Below are 22,646 nucleotides of genomic sequence, written 5' to 3' on the forward strand. Positions count from 1 at the left end.
GCTCAAATTACGTTTTGAAATGGGGCTGTGCAGTCTGGTCTGTTTTAAACCATTTTATTTGCTTATACTTGCAAGAAAGATTTTTGGTGAAGAAAATGCTTCCTGGCTACATGAAGGTTTTAAAGCCAGTATCTATAGCCCGGTAAGCCCAGAGGCCTCTGTATACTCAAAAAAAACAGTAGGCTGCAAAGCTCCAAGACCAGCCACTGGCATTCTCACATCACCCCTGCCCCTCAGCTTTCTGTGAGAAGACGGGGAGGAGAGAGCTCTTGTGTTCACACACACACACAGGAGCAGACGCCATGACGACAGACATGGGGGGCGGACTCTGCTGACTGGACGACAGGTGGATGCACAGGTGAACAACCAGGGAGAGGCCCTTCCGACAACCGCTTTGCTATTTTGTCCTCCCTGGAGGAGGCAATCACGTGGCCTTCCACGGGGTCCCTCGCGCAAGATACTTTCAAGTGCACTTACAATGAAAACGGGGGTAACCAGGACAACGCTGGCCTCTTTGACTATGTCACTGAGGCGCTCTCTAAGGATACAATGGAGGGGCTCTGAAGTTTCAACTTTTAACCAGCTAAGATTTCACGTGCCGCAGACAACACGTTAGACTTGACCCCTGATCTTTACTATCTTAGTACCAAGTGAGCTGGGATGGCTTATATGCTTGTCGAGACAGACTCACCCACACAATCCTCACGTGACGGTGACAGCTCGTGTCCCAGTGGGCAGTCACACTGAAAGCTGCCCTCCGTGTTCACACAGGTGCCACCCCTACAAAGGAGAGGGTTACGTTCACATTCGTCAATGTCTGAAAAGTAAAAACGTGAGATCCATTAAAGAACTCTGAGGGAAAAACAGTCGCGCACACAGCATGGGAGAAAAAGAATTATTATTCGAGTTAAGTGTGACTCAAATGTAATAAGACACGGCTTTAAGAGGAGATGCGGTAATGCTCCCCTCACTTTTTCTACTACCAGTAAGTAAATGGTTAAGTTTTATTCTTAAAGAGCGAGTTATCAACGAACTTACTTGTATGAAGCAAGCATGCTCATAAAAGATAAACAATTTGTTTCATATCACCCTAAACTCCAGATACCGTACGTCGCCATCCATTATCAGTAATAAAACTAAAAGAAAAATCATAGGCTGATCACCTTCTGCGTCCCGTGTCGGGGAGTCCCGTGAGTCACGCAATATTAAACAGCAGACCAAAAGGTAGGCGGTACCAAGGGAGTTTGTAATAACACACAAATAAAGAAAATAACACGGGATTTGCGTGGCTGAATATAAACCTGGGGTCACCACACAGCGTCATGTGTGTTAAATGAATCCCTTGTGAGCAGTTAGTCTGTGTTGGTTTTAGATTCTATGAATAAACAGAACCCAGTCTCACTGCCGCTAAGGCGCCAAGAGGTTGGGGCTCCCCAAGAGTTATCTAGGAGCAGATTTCCTGTCTGACATTTAAATCTGTTCTCTCTCTCACCACAGCCCCTTGCCAAGCGTGCTGTTAGCAGCTCTGAGCCCAGCCAAGGTCGAGCTATCTGGTTTCAAGGCTACAGGGCGAAGAACTTAGGCACACTTACCCATGCAGTTCTTCATCATCATGAACCCACTTTCGTAGCCTTCGAAACACTCACACTCAAAGCTGCCAGGCGTGTTGACACAGATTCCACTTCCACAGAGGTCGGGAGAAATCCTGCACTCATCAATGTCTAATGCACAGGGGTTAAAAGAAATTAAAAAATAATTGCAGGAGATGAGCAGGTATTCAAGAACAGGGAGACAGGTGCAGCCTTCCCAGGGAAGGTGTGGCACATTGGAGAGGCTGGAGAAGTCAGGGGCCGGCAGTACGCTGGGTATGTTTGCAGGAGGTCGGCTAGCAGCCAACAGGGTCTTAGGCACATTCCTTTCCCCAACTGTCAAAACTGTCACAGCCAACAGGCAGGTGGTGCCTCTTTGCCTGTGAGAACTCTGGAATTGTGGATTTCTCTTTGTGGCTTGGATGCGGTTAACAGTACGAGCAGTATGAGCCAGAGAAGGCAGGCGGCACGTGAGGAAGCAGTGGGCACCTGGACTGAAGTCCCGGGTGCCAAGTGACAGTGTGACGGTGCTGAGACACTAGCCCTCGCCCACCGCGGTGGGAGTATGTTGGGGCTGCTGCCTGTGAGCAGGGGTGGCTGGCGACCACAGAGCACCCAGCCGGCCTCCGAGGCAGACGTGGCCAACGAACCTTGGGCCAGAGAGCGCACACACATAGCAGGGCCGTGAACTATGCCCCAGCATATGTTTTTTTGGTCACATTCAGATGTGAAGAGGCAACTGATACACTTTTCAAAATAAAAATAAAATATATTTGTGTTTGTTGCTCTTTACGTACTACAGTAAATAAGAATCTTCAACAGCGGTGTTTACATGATCAAAAAGATTTTCTGAGAAATATCCCATGCCTATCACTGACATTTTTTAATAGAGAAGTCATGTCTATAAAATATAATTGAGAAAACATGACGTACTTAAAAATTTTTTAGTCACAAGTATGTTTTTAGGAAAAAGTGCTTTTGCTGGCATCTACTTGGAGGAATTTTAATTCTGAAGCTTTTCTATCACAAGATTTACCAGTGATAACTTGTACATGCTCTCTCGGGGGTGTCTCAGTCTCAGAAAGTCAGATGCTTTCTCTCGGCACTGGGGCTTTCTCTATTTCCCTAATTGCAGGCAATACTGAAAAAATATATATATATAAGTACTTCCTTGTAAACAAAATTCTTTTTTTTTAAGTTTTATTTTGAGAGAGAGAGAGAGAGAGAGAGGGACAGAATGAAAGCAGGGGAGGGGCAGAAAGAGAGGGAGGTTCAGTGCAGAGCCCTATGTGGGGCTCCAACTCAGGAACGGTGAGATCATGACCTGAGCCGAAATCAAGGAGTCAGAAGCCTAACTGACTGAGCCACCCAGATGCTCCTTAAACAAAATTCTTCACAAAATTCAGTGATTCAATTAGACAGTTAAAGATGTGCATCTTAATTCTCTTACAATCTATCAGGATCTAGAAACTGACAGCTAGAACCACATGAAGAACATGGAATAAACTTGTTGGCAGAGGAGGGACATGTTTTGGCAGCTGTGATGTGATAAGAGCTGGACAGTGGTGTAGAGTGTGGACTCCAGAACCAGATACCTAGGTGCCAGTGCTAGTTTTATCACCTACCAGATGAAGAGGCTTGGGAAAATCATTTCATTTCTCTGTGCCTCAATCTCCATCGCTGTAAAATGGGGAGTAGAGCACAACCCACCTGGGAGGATTAAGTGAATCACTATTTGCTAAGTGCTGAGAACAGGGCCTGTCTCATAAGAATTATACAGAGCACTGTATCTACGTTCTCTGCTAAAAATTGGTATTTTGGGGGAGGTGGCTTTGAAGCTTGTATAGAAATTCTCATCCTTGAAGCTTGTATAGAAATTCTAACGTTAAAGAAGTGGAATCAATGGAAAGAAATGAGATAAAGTGCACCGGTGAAAAAAAATAATGCATTTCAGAGTGGCGGGATCATAGAGGTTAAAAATTAACGCAAGGACAGGGAGGACAGGTGTGATTACTGAGGATGCCAAAAGAAGATGGGCTTAAAAAAATTTTTTTTAATGGTTTGTTTTTTTTTTTTGGGAGACAGAGAGACAGAGTTGGGGAGGGACAGAAAGAGAGGGATACACAGAATGTGAAGCAGGCTCCAGGCTCTGATCCATCAGCACAGAGCCCGACATCAGGTTCGAACCCATGAACTGCAGGATCATGACCTGGGCTGAAGTCAGATGCTCAACCAACTGAGCCACCCAGGTGCCCCAAGAAGATGGGCTTTATATGCCGTGAAGAATGGCAACCAACAATGTCCCACTGTCCCTTCACATTATACACCACCACACTGAAGTGTGACCAACAAACCCGTTTCTCACACAGTTAAAGAAGGTGAGTTTCAGTAAGACTGGGCTAATGTCACACCAGAAAGAAGAAGGGGCGTCAGAACGGGAAAAACACGGTCTTTACCTAGGTTTCAGATCATGGGAGTCGCTGAAAGTTGCTTTGTGGGGAGTAACACATGGTCATTGTTGAACATGGAAGATCAGACTGGGCAATCAATGGGATGGAAGACGATGGAAAAATCTGCGATGCAGTGGATACTGCCAGGTGTTGCCCGGTTCCCCCTTCAGGAAGGAAGGACTTACTATTTGCCTTTTCCCTTCTACTCCTGGGGGTGCAGGGGGCACAAAGTCCTGAGATGTAAACTATCTTTAGGAAATGCCTTAGCTAAGAGGACCCTTCCTTGCAGTCACACCCTTTTCTCTGGGCAGATGTATCCAAAGACTGACCACGCAGGTCCATAAACGCCTAGCCCCTCTGCCCTAACCCACGACGGTTCTGATGGGCCAGCCTAGGTACAGCGCTTCCTGTGGGATGGGCGGAGGACCACGCGGGGCCTGATGGCCGCCCAGCAGCCCCTGCTTCTCACTCCTGCGTTCTTCCCCTCCCTCCCCTAGATGCTGAGCCCAAGAGCAATCCCTAGTGAACTTCCTGCACATGAATCTCTGCTCTGTTTCCCGAGAGCTGGGCCTGCGCCTGCAATAGTCTTGTAGAAAGTCTTGAAGCAACTCCTGTGATGGAAGATTACATGTAACTTCTTCCCTTGTCCAACATAGGGAGAGGTCAAAATTAAGTCTGAGGCCCCCGTTCTGAGTGAAGTGATGCTATTGCCACATGCGAGGAAGCCCCGAGGGAGGGGGGGGGGGTGGGGGAGGGACAAAAGGGGGCTGAAGAGAAGAGGGGCTGCAGGAAGGCAGGTGTACGTGTGGCATGGCACTCAGCCAGGACAGAGGACAGTGCTCACTCACAAGGTGGAGTCAGCTCGGCAGAGCCTATCTACACAGGCATGGTGCACGTGCAGCTGTGAGAGGCAGAGGACTCTAGAAATCAGCAAAGGCAAGGAGAATCGTCATAGGCACAGGAGGATGATCAAGACGGGGAGGTACCATGGAGACCAAGACGGAAGAAAATCAAGGAAGGGATGCGGCCAAGCAGAGAAGTCATGAAGAATATGCAGCAACAGAAAGAGATTTTTTTCAACTCCACGAAGGTGTTTCGTGCGAGAACGTACATGTGGCTGAATGAGGGACAGCAAAAGTCAAAACTACATGGGCTCTTCGGGAGAGAGACGTGAGAGATAAACGCTGGGACACAGGGTGGCAGCATGAGAGAAAAGATGGCAGGGGAAACGGAGTGATTGTTCTCAGGTCCAGGGAAAGCAAAAGGAAAGAGGGCAATTCCCTGCAGAGACAGGGGGGAGCCTGCTGACCAGGGCTGGAGCGGGAGCAGTGGAGGGGAAGGAACAGGGAGGAGTGGAAAACTGTGGAAGAGGCAATGCCACTTCCACAGAGAGGTGCCTGCAGGAAGGGTTGTGGCCACAGGAGTGGATGTCCAGGGAGAAGAAAGGCAGTGAGCAGGCATCTGAGAGAGTGTGTGGACCAGAAGAGGTTCAGAAGTGGAGCAGAGAGGGGGTGGTCCGTGAAGCATCTGACTCTTAATTTCAGCTCAGGTCATGACCTCAAGGTGGTGGGATCCAGCCCCATGTCAGGCTCTGTGCTGACAGCACAAAGCCAGCTTGGGATTCTCTCTCTCCTTTTCTTTCTGCCCCTTCCTCTCTACCTTTCTCTCTCCCTCTTTCCCTCTCAAAAATAAATAAATAAACTTAAAAAAAAGAAGTACAGCAGAGACTCAGAGGCATGAGAGGTGAACAGCGTTACTGAGACCTGTTGAAGGCAGATGCGTGAGGTACAGGCAGGTCTCCACAGACCAGCCACCTGAGCACCAAGCTGGAAAACCACGTGCGGGCGAGGAGCTGGGCAGCAGGGGAGGCAGACAGCTGGGAAATGCGCCAGGGTGGTCTAGGTGGGGTGGGGACTTAGGGACTCCGGTACCTTGTGCAACAGGAAGTGAGGAAGGAGTCACAAGCACGTTTCAGTGGAGATCATGAAGCAGCGACAAGGGTGAGGACAGCAGAGAAGGAAACATTCCAAGGAGAATATGAATAAAGAGGCTTTTGAAAGTAAGATTTTGGACGTCTATTTCAAAAGTTCAGAATAATTTATTTAATGTGATAGAAAAATTTGGATTTTCTCATCTTTTCAAACTAAAGGGAGCAGATATCAATAGGGATATGGATGGCGACTGGATAGTAATTACTAAGAAAACTCTTTAAAGATGAGGAAAATAAGTTACAACAGCTCTATTCAAAACGTTAACATTTTTAAATAGATACTACATATCATTTATATAATTGTTGATTGCTACAGTCTTGAGTCTTCATTATTCTGAAAATCAAATTTTTATGTTTTTCTTGAGGTAAGACAAAATAGCGTTTTCATGCTACTTACTGTGTAGCTCTTACAAGACCTTGTTTGGAGAAGTGACTTAAGAGCAGAGGGAAAAAAACAAAAAACACAACATGGACTTTTGAAGGCAGGACTTTCCAACCGAGCAAAAGAAAGAGAGCAAGTGTTTGCCAAATACAACACAAGAGCAGACTCACCTGTGCAGTTTCTTTCCTCCACGTCCAGAGCAAAGCCACTGTTACAACGGCACTTGAAACTCCCAATGGTATTTCTGCACTTTCCATAGGTGCACATCCCAGGAAAAGCTTTGCATTCATTGATATCTAAAAGCGGGACAAAGCAGGAATGTTGAGCCGGCTGATACTACAAGAACGGGTTCACCGGTTAAAGCTGAAAATCTATCACAATGGAAAGTAACGTACCCAACTAAAAAAAGGGGGCTCAAAATTTTTGGCGATCACGTGGATGCCACACAGAACGTTTCAAAAGTGAAAAAGATTCTGCATTTGAAGAGTTCTGACCTCTTCCTTTCTGACCAATTGTCTGGTAAGGTTTAGGGGGGGATAGGGAACATTTCACTACACCAGGGCCCCATCTAGTCAGGCTCTGCTAAGGACAGCAGAGGTGCGTGTGCAAAGATGTAGGAAATGTGAGATTAGTGGCATGTTTTACATCTTTACTTCAATACCAGCCTATATAGGTAATTTATATTCTGGGGCCATAAGGCAGGCCACAGGTCACGTTTAACAAAGAAAATGAAGTGGCAAATCATATGCTTAAAGCAAAACCAATTCTGAGAGAATACGGGGGGTGAGCTTGAAGTGTAGGGAAATCAACATGACCCTGACGGTTACCTTTGTAAAATGGCCGCCCCGTAAGAACGTCCCCTCTGTTGGCAAAGCCGGGCCCCCGGGGGCACAGGGTCTCATACTCCTTGGTGCCAGGTTTGGGGCATTCCTCACACTCGGTGCCCCAAGCTGCGCCAACTGCACAGCAGCAGGCATCCATGCGGAACTTTCCAGGAACAGGATGGACACACTCATCTTCATCCCACTTCAAGTAACACTGCTCCATGCGGATGTCTACATGGCAAATGAAATCACAGTTTGAGACTAAGGTGTCACATTCATCGATGGTTCATAAAGTGAGTTTTTGCTTGGCACCTGGCATGATGCCAAGCTCTGGAGATACAATCATGGATGAGAGACAGGGTCCCTGACCTCCTGGAATGGACTTCATAATGCATAGTCATTTAAAGAGAACAAAGGTGGGTTTTTCAGGAAGAAAAGGTTCCCTTGTGACATGACTTCTTCATATCATCACCCATGATCCCTTTTTTGTATTGCTCATTTGAGAAAGAATAAGATAATTTGAATGACAGATTCTTCTTGTTCACTAAATTGCTTACAGTGGCTTGTGACCAGCTGTCATGTCCTAATCAGAAACAATAAATGATCAACCGTTATCTATGTGCCAATTTTGGACAAGTACTATAACAGCTTTACAAAGGAAAAAAAGTATTTTTGCATTTCAAGTTACTTTTTCTTTTTCCTGGTCAAATTTACCTTTTGCATCATGGTTTTTGTCCTGCATTATGTAAATCTGCCCTAGTAAGGGGCCAAATTATTTGCTTAAATGTCAAATTTTCCCTTTAATCTTGAAACATACCAGGACCTTAGATCAATCAAGAGTCACAAGATAAGATAAATTAGCATGGTGTGTAAATCACACATTTATCTATTAGTCAACAGAGTTGTTGGTCAAACTACAGTCAAACATTTGGCTATACGGATAATGGATACTTGGCTAAATATGGATAATGAGATCAAAAGGTTTTCCTTAATCACATAGTATGTTTTATTTGATATTGGCATTTCAAGGTATCAAATCCTTTCCTAAACCTCACAACTGTTTAACAGAGAATAAGAGATCCCTAATGGAAATATAAATATAAAGAAATAAATATGTTTACTATTTTAGTTCCTGTCAATACTGGGTCTTTCAAGTGCTCAAGCAAAGGCACCATAAACTTTAGCAACCTCCTTTAGCTTATAGTTACAAACATTTCCAAGGATGGTAATTACAAAGTCCTATTTTTAAAGAAATAAATCACTGTGGTAAATGTTCATTTTGACTTGGTAGACTGACTATAGGTATTCAGAATAGGAGATTCTGACTTCTATATCCGCACCAACACCAATTCCAAAGCCATGCTCTCTGGTAGTGTGAGGTACAACAGTAATCCATAGAGTCTCATGACCTCCAGGCATCCAGGAGCTGTTCTCACTCACAGCCAACCCCATCTAATACTGTAGCCACGGCAGTAACGATCTTTTTAAAAATAAATTTTTTTTTCAACGTTTATTTTATTTTTGGGACAGAGAGAGACAGAGCATGAACGGGGGAGGGGCAGAGAGAGGGAGACACAGAATCGGAAACAGGCTCCAGGCTCCGAGCCATCAGCCCAGAGCCTGACGCGGGGCTCGAACTCATGGACCGCAAGATCGTGACCTGGCTGAAGTCGGACGCTTAACCGACTGCGCCACCCAGGGGCCCCGAAAAGTTTCTTTTTCATTAATCAAACTCTGATTCAGGCAAAATGACATTGATAATGATAAGGTCAATTACGTATTTCTGTACTAATGATGTTGAAAGAAAGAGCTTCCCATTTTAGACTTTTAGAAAATAAAGCATTAGAAAAATTTAAACTCTCAGGTGGTAAAGGAAGGACTAGGATCAGGCAATTTTTTTTGATTAAGTTTATTTATTTTGAGAGAGAGAGAGAGAGTGAGCATAAGTGGGGGAGCGGCAAAGAGACAGGAAGAGAGAATCCCAAGCATGCTCCGAGAGTCCCTGCGGAGCCCGACGTGGGACGAACTCACAAACCGTAAGATTATGAGCTGAGCCAAGATCAAGGGTCAGTTACTCAACCAACTGTACCACCCAGGTGCCCTATCTGGCAATGTTTTTAAAAAGAAACAATAACCTTACCCAGGACTTCCTCACTGTCTTTTCTAAGAGTGTAACGTCAATGACCTGATAAACGTTGACTCCAAACACTAGTCTCCAATTTTTCTTTTATGTTGAAAACATAGATAGTTTTCTTACTCCACTGGCCAATGTGAAAGACTGACCCTGCCCGAAATACCTGATTAAAGAAACTGACTTTTGAGATAATTGTTGAGAAGTTCCAACTTTCTGTATTATAAAGGAACCATGTCACTTAAACACAGTCACTTTAAAAATAACGTCTAGTGATTTTCCTTCCAAATATCCCACTTAAGTCCTGTTTCCAGCTATAGACTCAATGGTTTTGAATTGGTCAATGCCCAAGAAATAAGAAAAATTCATTGCTGGTTTCATGCATCAAATCCATGAGGATGTGAGTCTTACCCAGACACACACGGCCAGTTCCATCCAACGTAAGGCCTTCAGGGCACTCACAATGAAAAGATCCTTTGCTATTGACACAGCGTCCATTTGGACAAACGCCAGGAAATACCTCACACTCGTTAACGTCTGCAGGGAAATGAAGCAAGCAGAGGGATAAAAGATGTTAGAAATAGAAAAAGCAGGTGTAGTCTTCCCATAGAGCAGATTCAATCTGCAACACAATGTGGATTATTACTTGGCCTGAACAGAAATATTTCACAGTGCAACCACTGGGTTTCCTAGGCACCAGCTGTGAAAATGACCACGGCCTTGCCCATCCATAAAACAGCCCAGACACACTCCCTTCCCAGCTGTTTTGTGCCTTGACACCTAACGGTGTCCCTATGAAAATTTACCCACCAGCATAAAAGAGGAGAAATGGGGGAACTCTCAGCTGTTTTCCAAGAGTATTATTACAAAGCATTTGTTGATTCATTGTTTTTATTGTACTGAGGTTTTTAAGAAGGATAAATCTCTGAAGTGAACGTCAACGTGATATACTGCCCTAAACACTTACAGTATCGTCCAAGTATACACTCACCTTCACAAGAAACACCTTTAATCCTGGCAAAGCCTCTTGGGCAAGCTGTATCTGTGAGAACAACAGAACCTCATTACAAAAGGAAACTTAAGTGTTTTAAGTTCAAGAAACAGTATAACGGAATCTAAGTTGAATTGACTAAAAACCAGAAGCTGGGGTTTTAGAGGCCAAGGCTCCAGATGCCCTCCGATCAATTCAGTAGCGTGCGTGACATACGGTGGTAATTCCCATCAGTGCTGAGCCACACTGAGATTCTGACAGTTTTCCTACAGTTCAGTCTTGCTTTTACATCCTCAGCTAAATTACAAATAGACAAGTAAAAAGATGTAAGGCAAAGAGACGCCATCTTCTACTTGGGCACATGCAGACCCGGATCCTGAAGGATACGGACAGTCACTGAGCAGCTAGATTCCAGCTAGTTCCCTTCCTTGTCGAGGGTGCTCAGAAGGTCTGCTTACAGTCAAGGGATAAGCCAAGTACCTATTTCAACAAGTGAATGAATTTCAACAGAAAAGATATAACAGAAAAGGGTCGTGATCTTACGGTCTTCCTCACTATGGAAATACATAGTGAGACAGGTATCTGGCTATGTGAAGGAGAAGCTCCTGTGACAAGCCCAGAAAGAGCCCTGGACGGCCTCTTACCTAGTTCACACCGTTCACAGGGGCTGCCCCAGGCAGCTCCAAGCGTGGCACAGCATTCGGATTTCAGAGTGGCTCCATTAATGTTCACCTCACAGCGGTTGTCTTGGATGTTGAGCCAACACGTCCCTTTCAGGCTGTCTGAAAAGGAACAGGAAGGAATGGGGAGCTCTCATCTCTGAAGACAATGCAATGCAGTTATAAACGACATAGGCAATTTTTACAGTATTTAACAAGAGCATTATTTTAAAAACGTTTCACTGCGTATGTTTCGAACCTATTTATGTATACATGTATTTTAAATATACTATATTACACGTAAGCCCAGTATTATACCATGTACATCTCATAAGGTATGATAATTTTTATAATGAAATCTAGTGATACTCCACAAGCGGCCACTGTTGTCTAAGATTTTATGCTGGTATTTACAAACACAGTGCATTACCACGCTAAGATCATTACTTGTGTGAAAAACACTCACAAGATTTATCTCTTATGATAAATGCTCTGATATTTAAGATTTTACCAAATAAAATTCCTTAAATGATTTCCTTCTCTTGTAATCCCCCACCAAACAAACCACACACAATTTACGTTCTAGATCAGAAACACCAGTATTTCTCTAACTGAAGATAATTATTTGATGAATAATTTATTTAAAAATTACAAGATAAAGAAGAAAAGAAACATCACCCAGGACACTACCACTAAGACACATCAGGGCTAATACCTGATGGATTTTTCTTTCAGGCATTTGTCTAGACATACCATATATGTAGCTTTAACTCTCCTTCAAAGAAGAATGCATGCTGATGGCCAACTATCTGAAGAAAGAGAAGGGACCATATAAAAAGGACGTGTACCCAACCGTCTAGCGGTAACTACTCTTACTTTTTAGTCTGTCTCCATATCACATGTAAATGAGGATCTTCCTTACGTGACTGCTGAATACCTTATTTTGTAATGGTGACAAGGAATCCAGCAAAGTTGATGGGGCAAATAGGAGTTGGGTAAAATAAATCCTACACGAAGCCTTCCTTACAGCACTGTGGCTCTCAGTTCAGGGTGCGTGACACTGCCAAGGCTCTTGTTCAAATGTGGATTCACAAGTCTGCAGGTGTGTGGCCTAAGAGCCTGAGGAGTTGACAAACTCCTTAGGTGAGTACTACAGTCTGACAGAAACTTAACAGCCTACTGCGGCACACAGCCTCGGAGAACAATAAAGAAAAAAGCATATTCCCATGGTATGTACCTTAAAATTCATTTAATAATTCGGGTAAAGCTTTACTGTTAAATACAACAATAAAAATAAAGCATAATGGGAAACAGCGAAAGAGAATTACAGTAAAATTGCAGGTTTGGAAGCCACTGTGGTTTCTGAGTCCCGACTGAATGCAAGCAAGGTAGGAATAAGTGCCCTGTTGCCCAAGGCTTCAGGGCAAGAAGTGAAAACAAAATAAGTAACATAAAAAGGGATGGGGTGCCTTTCTTTGTTGCAAGATTCAGTTTGGGTGGAAAACTGTGTGCAAATGAAAAAAGACTTTCTCATCAGACTGTATCAGGTCTCAAATGAACGGCTTTTCATAGGGCTTTTCCCATCTTCATTTATTTACACGTGAAAATAGCCTCTAAGGTAGCTACAATTTGCAGAGGAGAAAACTGAGGCCCGCAGAGGTCAGCTAGTTTACCACAAGGTCACCCGGGTGGTACAGTGTCCACATCACAACTCAAAGCCGCACACAGTCTGATTTCAAAGCCTTCACTTTGTAACACCATGTTTCTTTTGGCTGGCATGGTATCAGCACTCAAAAGTCACAAAATCCACTGATAAACATATCCATACATACAGATGCATCTCTCTTGCTCTGATTGTTTTTGTGTGTGTGTGTATAGACACACACACATACACACATCAGATGTAGTTATGTAGTTGTGTGGTTAGGGGCTGGGTGAGAACTCTGAAAAAAATAAAGCAGGATAAGCAGTCTTGAGGGTGTACGTTGGAAGAAGACTGTTATATTAACAAAGGTTGTGAGGGAAGACCTGACCTACAATGTCAACTCTAAGGAAAGACTGTAGGGTGGCAGATAATGAGAAGACAAAGATAAGACAGAGGCTACAGTAATAATCAAGAAGAGAAATAATATGGGCTTGGATGGGTGGGTTGCTGGTGGTAGGCAGTGCTGAGAAAAGGTTGGAATATGGATAAATGTCAAATATAATCAACAGGATTTGCTGATGGATTCAATGGGTGTTTCAAAGAAAGGCATAAAGATGACTCCAAGGTTTTGCGGGCTGCTGATTGGCAAAATGGAACTGCCATTTGCCGAGACAGAGGTCATTCTGGGAGACACAGGTCCAAGCCAAAAGACAGCAATTACGTTTTGGCCATGTTAAGTTTGAAGCATCTACTGGACATCCAAATGGAGACAGCGTGCAGACAGTTGGAAATATAAGTCTGGAATTAGTGGGGAGGTTGAGGAAGGAGACGAACATGTGAGGGTCAATGTAGAAGCCATTTAAGTGTGAGTGTAGACAGAGAAGCCAGGAGGTCCAAGGACTGACCAGGGTGACACTTTAAGCTGGAGGCCAGGAGGACACAGAAGACACAGGGAACTGAGAAAAAGGGGTCAGAAAAGTGAAAGAAGAGAAGGCCAAAAATCGAAAACTTCTTGAGAAGCGGTGAGAGAAGAGCACTGCTAACAAGTAAAGATAAGAAAGAAGCAAGGATCGCTTGTCACCAGGGAGACCACTGCTCTTGTCATTGTCATGTCCATGTCACTGAGGACAGCACACAGACATAAGCCAACGATGAGAGAAATTGGTCTGGATCACAAAGAGTCATCCCATGGCTGAGCAGTGTCATCCAGGAAAGATTAATCAAATGTATTGTTCTATTACACTGAATCATTTTCAACCAGAATACAATGGATGGGCTTTTCAAGCAGTTTACAGAACAGTTTACGATTAATTTACACTTAGGGAGTCTGCAGAATATACTCTAAATCTCTCAACATTCTAAGTATCTCACCAGTTTCTATATGCTCTAACTTAATTTTAAATTAGTAATCATATCAGGGAATTTTTATTCAATTCTAAACAGAGACATTTGGCTGTAATGAAAAAGCGGTTTGCAGACTGAGCACTGATTAGAGACACTGTCAGTCCTATTACAAATTTTCCTATTTTTTTCTATGTATGTTTTACAACCTATTTCCATTTTAAAGCTAGAATTCTGTTTTCAATGAAAAAAAAAAACCAGATAAAATTATGTCTAAAATTTTAAAATATTAAGTAAATTTCTTTGCGAGCAGCTCTAGGCTGGGATATTCAAGTTTGATCACGTCCTGTAAAAACTCCCAACACACCAGCTGAGAAAAATATGGTGGTGTTTAGTGTCCAAATAATGACTCGGGAGTAAAAAGTCTTTGTTCCTTTTTCATTAATAAATAGAAAGGGAAAAGGCCAAAATAAGAGAAGTCTTTAAGATGAAGCAAAAACTAAGGTACTTTTGATGCCCAAGTGGCATACAGGTTTAGTTTTCTGTGACATTAATTAATTCACATTAACTGACAATTAATTGACATTAATTAATGCAGACTTCATTTCCTTTGCACAATAAAATGACTCCATTTCAGCTGGCAACTGTGGCCTAGCAAAAATATTTCTGCCTTTCCGGGATCCGACTCCACCCCTCCCCCAAAGGAATTCTATAAGAAAAAAAGTAGTGCCCCAGGCAGATGGCAGTCTGTTTCCTAATATGGAAAGCGAGCAAGGCTCAAATTTCACCAGCTGTACCTCACGGGGAGCTGAAGAGCTGGCGTTTCCAAAGGGAAGGTTTTCATTGATAATTTTGGACTAGGTCTTTTTTCTTCATGTAACAAACAGGTATTCTAACATCCAGCTCAATGGTATAAGCATCAGACATAATACTGAAAATACTATTGTCTTTCACAAACATTCAACTGAAAATTCATGCTGGCTAGATAACAAAAACTGACAAATTACTTGACACTGTGTAACACTGAAATACCTTCCGATCTGGAAATATATATATTTAGTTTACTTTCAAAGTGAATACTAGCTAACCCTGTGAACTGTCCTATGTCTGGCCGACGGGGCCACCGACAGTGAGATAGTTTTCCCTATTACATGTGCTGAATTGCTTCTTGTAGTAACAGATCAGACTATCCTGTTTTAAGTATATCCTACCATCATTATCACAAACTGACCTTAAATGTTTGGAGACCCATAAAAAGATACCAGTTTGGAAGTTTCAGCATCTTTCTCCTTAAATTTCCAACGGCAGGAAACGTTATCTTTCCTTCCTTGGGCCTACACATTTACGATTGATGGGGGAAATGAAAAAATAGTAACTTCCCTCTGTTTGTTTAAAGGCCTCCAATTCTTGTCCTATTAACTGAGACCAAATTCTATCACATTATTGTTCTGAATCGTGTTATAAAAAGTATGCAGCAGGGATTTGATTGCCTCGGTTCCTAAGGCATTCTAGGGTAGCAAACATAAATCTGTGTGTGGTATGCAAATGCTCATGATCTACAGCATAATGTACCTACTCATGTGACAGGAACACTTCTTAGAAGCTAACAAAATTCAGAAGCCCGCCCGCTTAGGCTATCACGTTTTACTCCAATCCTGATAACGAGAGCAAACAACTCAAGAAACTCCTAATTACTAGCTTCCTGTAATCAGGTTCCGTTTTCATCCACAGTAAAGCCTGCGGTCTCTACTTATGTTGGCAGTGAAGCTGAAACACCAGCCCTGTGTATGAATCTTACCAATACAGATCAATCCTGTTGAGCTGAGTTTGCTGCCAGGAGAACATTCACAATTGAAAGATCCAAGGTTGTTCCTGCAGGCCCCATTGACACATGGGTTGCTTTCACATTCATTTATATCTACAATCCAGGAGGAAAAGATTCTGTTAGAACTGCCATGTGTTTCTGGAAAATATTATTCCAACAAGCCATGCTATGCCAGAATGTCTGGTAAACTTGGCTGTTGCAATTTTAATATGGATCTAGGAGGCATAAAGTGAATGGGGAACGGAGACATGAATTTTATAGCATGGATACACGCAGACAGGACTAGGGGCTCAGTAGGACTACAGGAATCAGCCCAGTATTGTGAAAGGATTTAGTACGTTACTTGTCACTCTTTCACTACCGCTTTGCACAAATTGGGATTGATTTCCCCCACAATAAGACAGAACTGTCCTGTGGGAAATCTCTATTCTGAATGGATGGAAAACAACCATATTCCTGGGTACAATATGCTGGGCACAAACAAAGGTTGACTGTTTCTGTCATTTGTGGCTCTGGGAGGTTTTAGAAGAATTAAAAAAGCCTGTGTTAGAGACAATATATCACAATGCTGCCTTTCATTCCAAACTCCTGGAAAAAACTCAGGAAACGAGGGATGAAACTTTAATACTGAGTAGAGTATTCTCTTCCAGACTTCATCTACCTGCCTCTCTCTTTAGCCTGTTTACATTTACACGTTTGGTGCACAGACTTTAAAAAAATCAAAACCAAAACAAAACAAAACTGATTTTGGTAAGATAAAAAAAGAACTTTTAATTGCTTAAAACACACCTTTGCTGTCATTAATCTGCTTTGAATCATTAATCAACTCCGCATAATCCACACAATCCTTACTGACTGTCATAAGTAAACAAGCACACCCATGTTCTCAAGTGGTAACTAAAGCAATTGTCAAGCCAATAAAATTAGTTTAACGGGAGTTAATTACAAATAAATACAAGCTTCAGTCCAAATGCTAGAAACAATACCCAAAACTGACTCCCAGTATAAACTCAACCATTCAATTTAAAGAAAGGATACAGATTTTTTTTTTTTTTGTACTTGGTTAATTATGTGAAACAGGTCAGCACACCCCAAGGCATTTTTTGTTGTTGACCACAAGCATTTCTGAGCTCACCAGGGTACTTTTTTTTTTTTCCTAAACACCTTTTTTCTTTTTTTTTTTTTAATGTTTTTATTTATTTTTGAGACAGAGAGAGACAGAGCATGAGCAGGGGAGGTGCAGAGAGAGGGAGACACAGAATCCGAAACAGGCTCCAGGCTCTGAGCTGTCAGCACAGAGCCCGATGCAGGGCTTGAACTCACGACCGTGAGATCATGACCTGAGCTGAAGTCGGATGCCCAACCGACTGAGCCACCCAGGCGTCCCAACACCTCTTTGAATTAAATATAAAATACTATGTTGAGGAAAACATAAAAATAACCAAACGACTGCAATGCTTGCTCTTGAATGCCCAAGTCAAATATAAATTTAAATTGCTCCTGAAAAGCCAGGACTCACTGCTGACTTGCAAGTCTATGGACTTGAAACACAAATTTAAAAATCAACGTGGAAAACAGGTATATACCCTCTTCACTACTTCAAAATTACTAAGCAAGTACCTAGGTACTAACTTAATTCTTGAAGTAGAAATTGAGGAAATATGAATGCATCTTTTTTTGTTTTTAATCACTTTGTTTGTATCAAGAAATCCTCTTAAAAGAAAAATACAAGAGCAGGTTTTGTAAATATAGCACAGATTTAAAATGAAAGCATCTACTCCAGAGTACTGCAATTCTTTTAGTAAAAACACAACAGGAAGAGGGAACCAGATAGTCAAAAAAAGAAGCAGATAACTAATCTGAGGACAAACTATATATAATTCACCTATGAATTTCATTTGTAAGAAGCTCCTAAAAAAAGCAAAATGTCAATTATCATATATTTTGAAATCCCTATTCTAAATTAAGCAATTATGAACTCCCAAACTATAAACACACACAATGACAGCTACAAATATCAATGGTTTAATTTTTCTTTAAATACAATGTTTTTATGTTACAAATGTCATGGAACCAGGAATTGAAACAGTTCACTGTACATTCCTGGAAATAAACTTCAAAGCACATCTGGTTTACATTTAACTAGTTATGTCACTGGAAACACAATCTAAACCACAGTGCTTGCTGTAAAAATGTTAACTTTCACAGACTTGTGGAGCTCAAACAAAAAAAGTAAAATAAATTTTTTGAAACTTTAGTCTGAACTATCAGCGGAACTTTATTATTACTGCTATTTATTATATATTTAAAATAGCCTGTTGAAAACATGAACGACAAGCAAAATTAGTGACTATAGTAAATATATACAGAGAAAGCTGGAGTCTCCACTGAATCTGCTAATAATTCCCAGCCTAGTCTTTGGAAATTAGTTTAGAAAGGACAGAATAAGGAGAAATGCTTCAGGCAGACACATGTACTGTGTGAATGCAATGGCAGAAATGAGAAGACTCAAGGGAAAAAGACAATCGTGGCCTTCAAATCTTTTTTTTTTTAAATACTTAATAAAATGCAAATGACTTAACAGTGGGAAGAAATTGAGAAATAAGCTATTTGGTTAGGTTTCTCACAATAAATCACTTTTATTTCCACAAATGCCATCAGGCTAGAGCCAAAATATTTCTCTATCATTTCTCTTCTTTTTACAGAACATGAGCTTCGTTCTTATGAATGACAGATACGAAATATATTTCATATTAAAGAAAAGGCTTAGATTTATCATGAACAATTATCCTTTGGACAAAAGTAAAGAGCACTCATTCTAACTAACACTGTTGCCTGATTTGGTCCCAATGTCCCTCATATTTATATAATCATCCAACCATTTGCTTAAACACCATTCGCTCCTACTCTTCAATTGTTCCTGCAGGCAGGTGAGACCCTGCCTTTTATTTATGCGTTAGTACCCTTCACTTCCATCTTACTTGTTACAATGGTGGGAAAATGCTATAAAAATCACTGACAATTCAGTGTACAAACACAACTGGGCCCAAACTGATTCAAAGACACCATCCACCTCCTTCCCCATTATGTGCCTCTCTCAAGACAGGACTAAAGGGTATTTTGACTGGGCAGGGAAACTAGTTCATCAGCTTCCCCATTAAACCAAGAAGGTATCCTAAGCTGACATGCTTTCAGAGTTTCCTGACCCTTAAGAGAAGCTCATCCTCACAAACACAAAAAATAAAACTGATCAAGCACAATGGGAAGGAAATGCAGAAACTTGGGAATAAAGAAAAAAACAAAACACTACAACTCTTGAAATCCCTTCTTGCTGCCTCAAAAAAAAAAAACCTATAGAGGAAATATGGCTAGAGTATTTTTTTTTTTTACAGAGTATGTTTCTCAGAGCAATTCTGAAGGATAATATAGGAAACACTCTAGCTGAATATATTGGTGACACCTGAGCTACTTAAAAAAGACAGCTTTTCAGCGGCATCTGGGGGGCTCAGTCGGCTAAGCATCCACTTCGGTTCAGGTCATGATCTCATGGTTCAAGGGTTCGAGTCCCACCATCAGCCTCTCTGCCAACAGCTCAGAGCCTGGAGCCTTCTTCAGATTCAGCGTCTCCCTCACTCTCTGCCCCTCCTCTGCTCACATTCTGTCTCTCTCAGAAATAAACATTAAAAAAAAAAAAAAGACAGCTTTTCTATTGTTTCTGCTCAACTATGGAGAAGATGAATCTTCAAGTACGTTAACTAGGATTGAAAGAAAGAAGTGTTGCTCTTTGAGGAGCTCCTGCAAGAGGTGGGGGTAGCAGGGGGACAGGTATCAGGACTGAGTTTAGAGAAACTGCCTTTTATACTTAGGGGTTTTTTCTTATTGTTTTGTTGTTGTTGTTGTTTTCTTCAGGCTTATTAGTATTTTTCAGTGGTCCCTCCAATTCAATCCAAACTTAGAATTGCACTTTGTAATTGCATTTCATTGACTTCAGCTGAGTCACTTGTGTTCTGGCATCTTGTTCAAGCCCTAACTTGTTTCAGTTCACAAGAATGCTTTGAAATGAAACAATAAGAAAAGAGAATGGTAACATCTTTTTGCATCATATTACTACTGCTGTTTTCTTGGCTATGGAGTCACCAAAAAAGAACTATTTCAACAGAAAAGGAAAGGTCTATTCAAAATAATTAAAGATGGAATCTTTTTTTAAGTAACTGGCAGCAGTTTCTGGATTTGAGACCTTCAGAGGACACTCGTATAGGTGCCCCCTCCCACCGCCCCCACTCCCCAGGAAGACTTAAAAAGAACAATGACTAGGAGTCAGACAACGGATTATTCAGAAATACACAGGACTTAGGTAAAGAAACAAAATCATAATTGAATGCCCTGCTTGCTTAGCTGGTATCTCACTGAAAATGAGGCCCTTTGTCATGTAAGTAATTCACACAGCATCCACTACACAAAAATGTGGTTAAAAGAAAGAAGTTTTTAACCAGTGATTTACTATCAATAAACCTAAATGGTAACTTTTAAATCATCAAATGGCAAGGACAATTTCCTTAGATTATATATTTATGGTGACCATTTTTACTCAGGCCCCAAATATTTTCTGGGCCAATCTCTGAGGTGTATCAATCAATCCAAAGAGAAAGTGCCTCAGGGCTGACTCTGACATTACCTGCCAGGTTTCCCCGAGGCTAGTATATGACAGTTTTTAAAAAAAGAAAAGAAGGGGCGCCTGGGTGGCGCAGTCGGTTAAGCGTCCGACTTCAGCCAGGTCATGATCTCGCGGTCCGTGAGTTCGAGCCCCGCGTCAGGCTCTGGGCTGATGGCTCAGAGCCTGGAGCCTGTTTCCGATTCTGTGTCTCCCTCTCTCTCTGCCCCTCCCCCGTTCATGCTCTGTCTCTCTCTGTCCCAAAAATAAATAAACGTTGAAAAAAAATTAAAAAAAAAAAAAAGAGAAAAGAAAACTTCTTCTTTTTCTTCTTTTTTTAAATTTTTTTAATTTTACTTTTATTTATTCTTGAGAGAAAGAGACAGAGCGTGAGTGGGGGAGGGGCATAGAAAGAAGGAGACGCAGAATTTGAAGCAGGCTCCAGGCAATGAGCTGTCAGCATAGAGCCTGATGCGGGGCTGGAACCCAGAACTGTGATCTCATGACCTGAGCTGAAGTCAGACATTTATCCAACTGAGCCACCCAGGCGCTCCTTCTTTATTTTTTTAAGGTATATTTATTTACTTAAGTAATCTCTATACCAACCCTGGGGCTGAAATTCATGACCCTGAGATTAAGAGTCAGATGCTCTACCAAATGAGCTAGCCAGACACCCCAGTACAGGTGATTTCTCAAAATTGACAGATGAGGCTGAAGGAGATCATTGAATTTTAAAAATATTCAAACAATACTCTGTTCACTATCTTTTTTCATCAATGTACTATACAAACATCGATGGCCATTTAGGTACTTACGCTTCACAACTAGGCAAGCAAGACATCTCTTACCTTCACATGTCTCTGTCTCCGTTCTGAACACATACCCAGGTGGGCACGTGCAACTGTAACTTCCAGGCGTGTTTCTGCACAGGCCATTGTCACAGAGCAGTCTGTTTACCAAGCACTCATCAATGTCTGAAAACCGCCATTCAAAGACAGGAGAAACACATGTTGAAATGAACAATCCGATGACCAATAAAGTTTTATTTTTATTTTTATTTTTCCTCATCCCCTCCTTGATTTCATCTCTCCTTTTAAAAAGTTAATATATTTTTAAGTGAAGTACAGTTGACATGCAATATTATATTAGTTTCAGGTTTACAATATAGTGATTCAATATTTATATATATCATGCAATGCTTCCCATGGTAAGAGTAATTACAAATTTTTTACAATATTATTGACCATATTCCCTGTGCTGTACTTTTTATCCCTGCGACTTATTTATTTTACAACTGGAAGTGGACACTTCATTTAATCCCCTTTGCCTATCTCACTGCCCCGCACCCACCCCGCCAAAAAGACTTAGTCTCTTTGTGCCCACAGTACATTCCTTGATCCTAAGCAAAATATATTCGGTTTTACTTGTACAAGAACATTCTTATACTGGTGCCTATTTTGAAAATGTTCTTAAGTCCCTGAATGAACACACACACACACACACACACACACACACACACACACACTATATATTTGAAAGCACCAATGAAATACATCAAAAGATTACTCACTCACCTATATACTTGTTTATATATAATAAAAACAGATGATTTTAAAAAGTTTTTTTAAATTAAAATTCTAATCAAAATGCGTTAAATGGCACTAAACAAAAGGTGCTTACTACTCTTTTTCCATTAGGTTTTGACTTCAGACACAATTCATTATTTATGGGGAATTAATGATCTATTTTGTATATTCTGTTAGAAGTCTACAACAGCCTAGAAAATATTATGTAATGCTCAGGTTTAAGAAGCTCACACTGAGTTTTATCTTCATGTCTGTGCTCATTTTTGCAAATGTAGTTAATAACAGAAAGAAATAAAAAATGAAGTGTGGGGAGCATAGTTCCTTTAACCTATTTTTAGTCTCATGAATAACAATTGTATCTTACCAAACTATATATACGGTATACTGTTGTAAAAATTTGGAAAACAGATATTGGAAAAATATTTGCTGTACTTCTATCAGCACTGATAAATATTATTTTTTGTGTCTTATCTGATCTTTTTTCGTTTGGATGTTATGTTTTTGCTCCCATTCTGACTTGGTAACACTGTATTTTAAGCAGTTCCATACACTTCCCCATGATTGTGTCAGCTTGCTGCATCA

The 22,646-nt window shown here is 41.5% G+C and overlaps 1 protein-coding gene across 1 annotated transcript in view; it reads right to left on the reverse strand.

The window, feature by feature from the left end:
* Window positions 1-22,646, reverse strand: part of FBN2 (fibrillin 2) — a 262,490-nt gene that overhangs the window by 71,760 nt on the left and 168,084 nt on the right. The window contains exons 19-27 of the mRNA XM_040444382.1: window positions 21,327-21,452; window positions 15,801-15,920; window positions 11,002-11,139; window positions 10,358-10,408; window positions 9,778-9,903; window positions 7,239-7,466; window positions 6,582-6,707; window positions 1,593-1,721; window positions 692-817 (exon numbers count right to left, since the gene is read on the reverse strand). Of these exons, the coding sequence (XP_040300316.1) occupies window positions 692-817; window positions 1,593-1,721; window positions 6,582-6,707; window positions 7,239-7,466; window positions 9,778-9,903; window positions 10,358-10,408; window positions 11,002-11,139; window positions 15,801-15,920; window positions 21,327-21,452 (1,170 nt within the window). The remainder of the gene's footprint in view (window positions 1-691; window positions 818-1,592; window positions 1,722-6,581; window positions 6,708-7,238; window positions 7,467-9,777; window positions 9,904-10,357; window positions 10,409-11,001; window positions 11,140-15,800; window positions 15,921-21,326; window positions 21,453-22,646) is intronic.

Source organism: Herpailurus yagouaroundi, unplaced genomic scaffold, assembly GCF_014898765.1.
Source record: "Herpailurus yagouaroundi ecotype Mexico unplaced genomic scaffold, PumYag 192, whole genome shotgun sequence".
Lineage (NCBI taxonomy): Eukaryota > Metazoa > Chordata > Mammalia > Carnivora > Felidae > Herpailurus > Herpailurus yagouaroundi.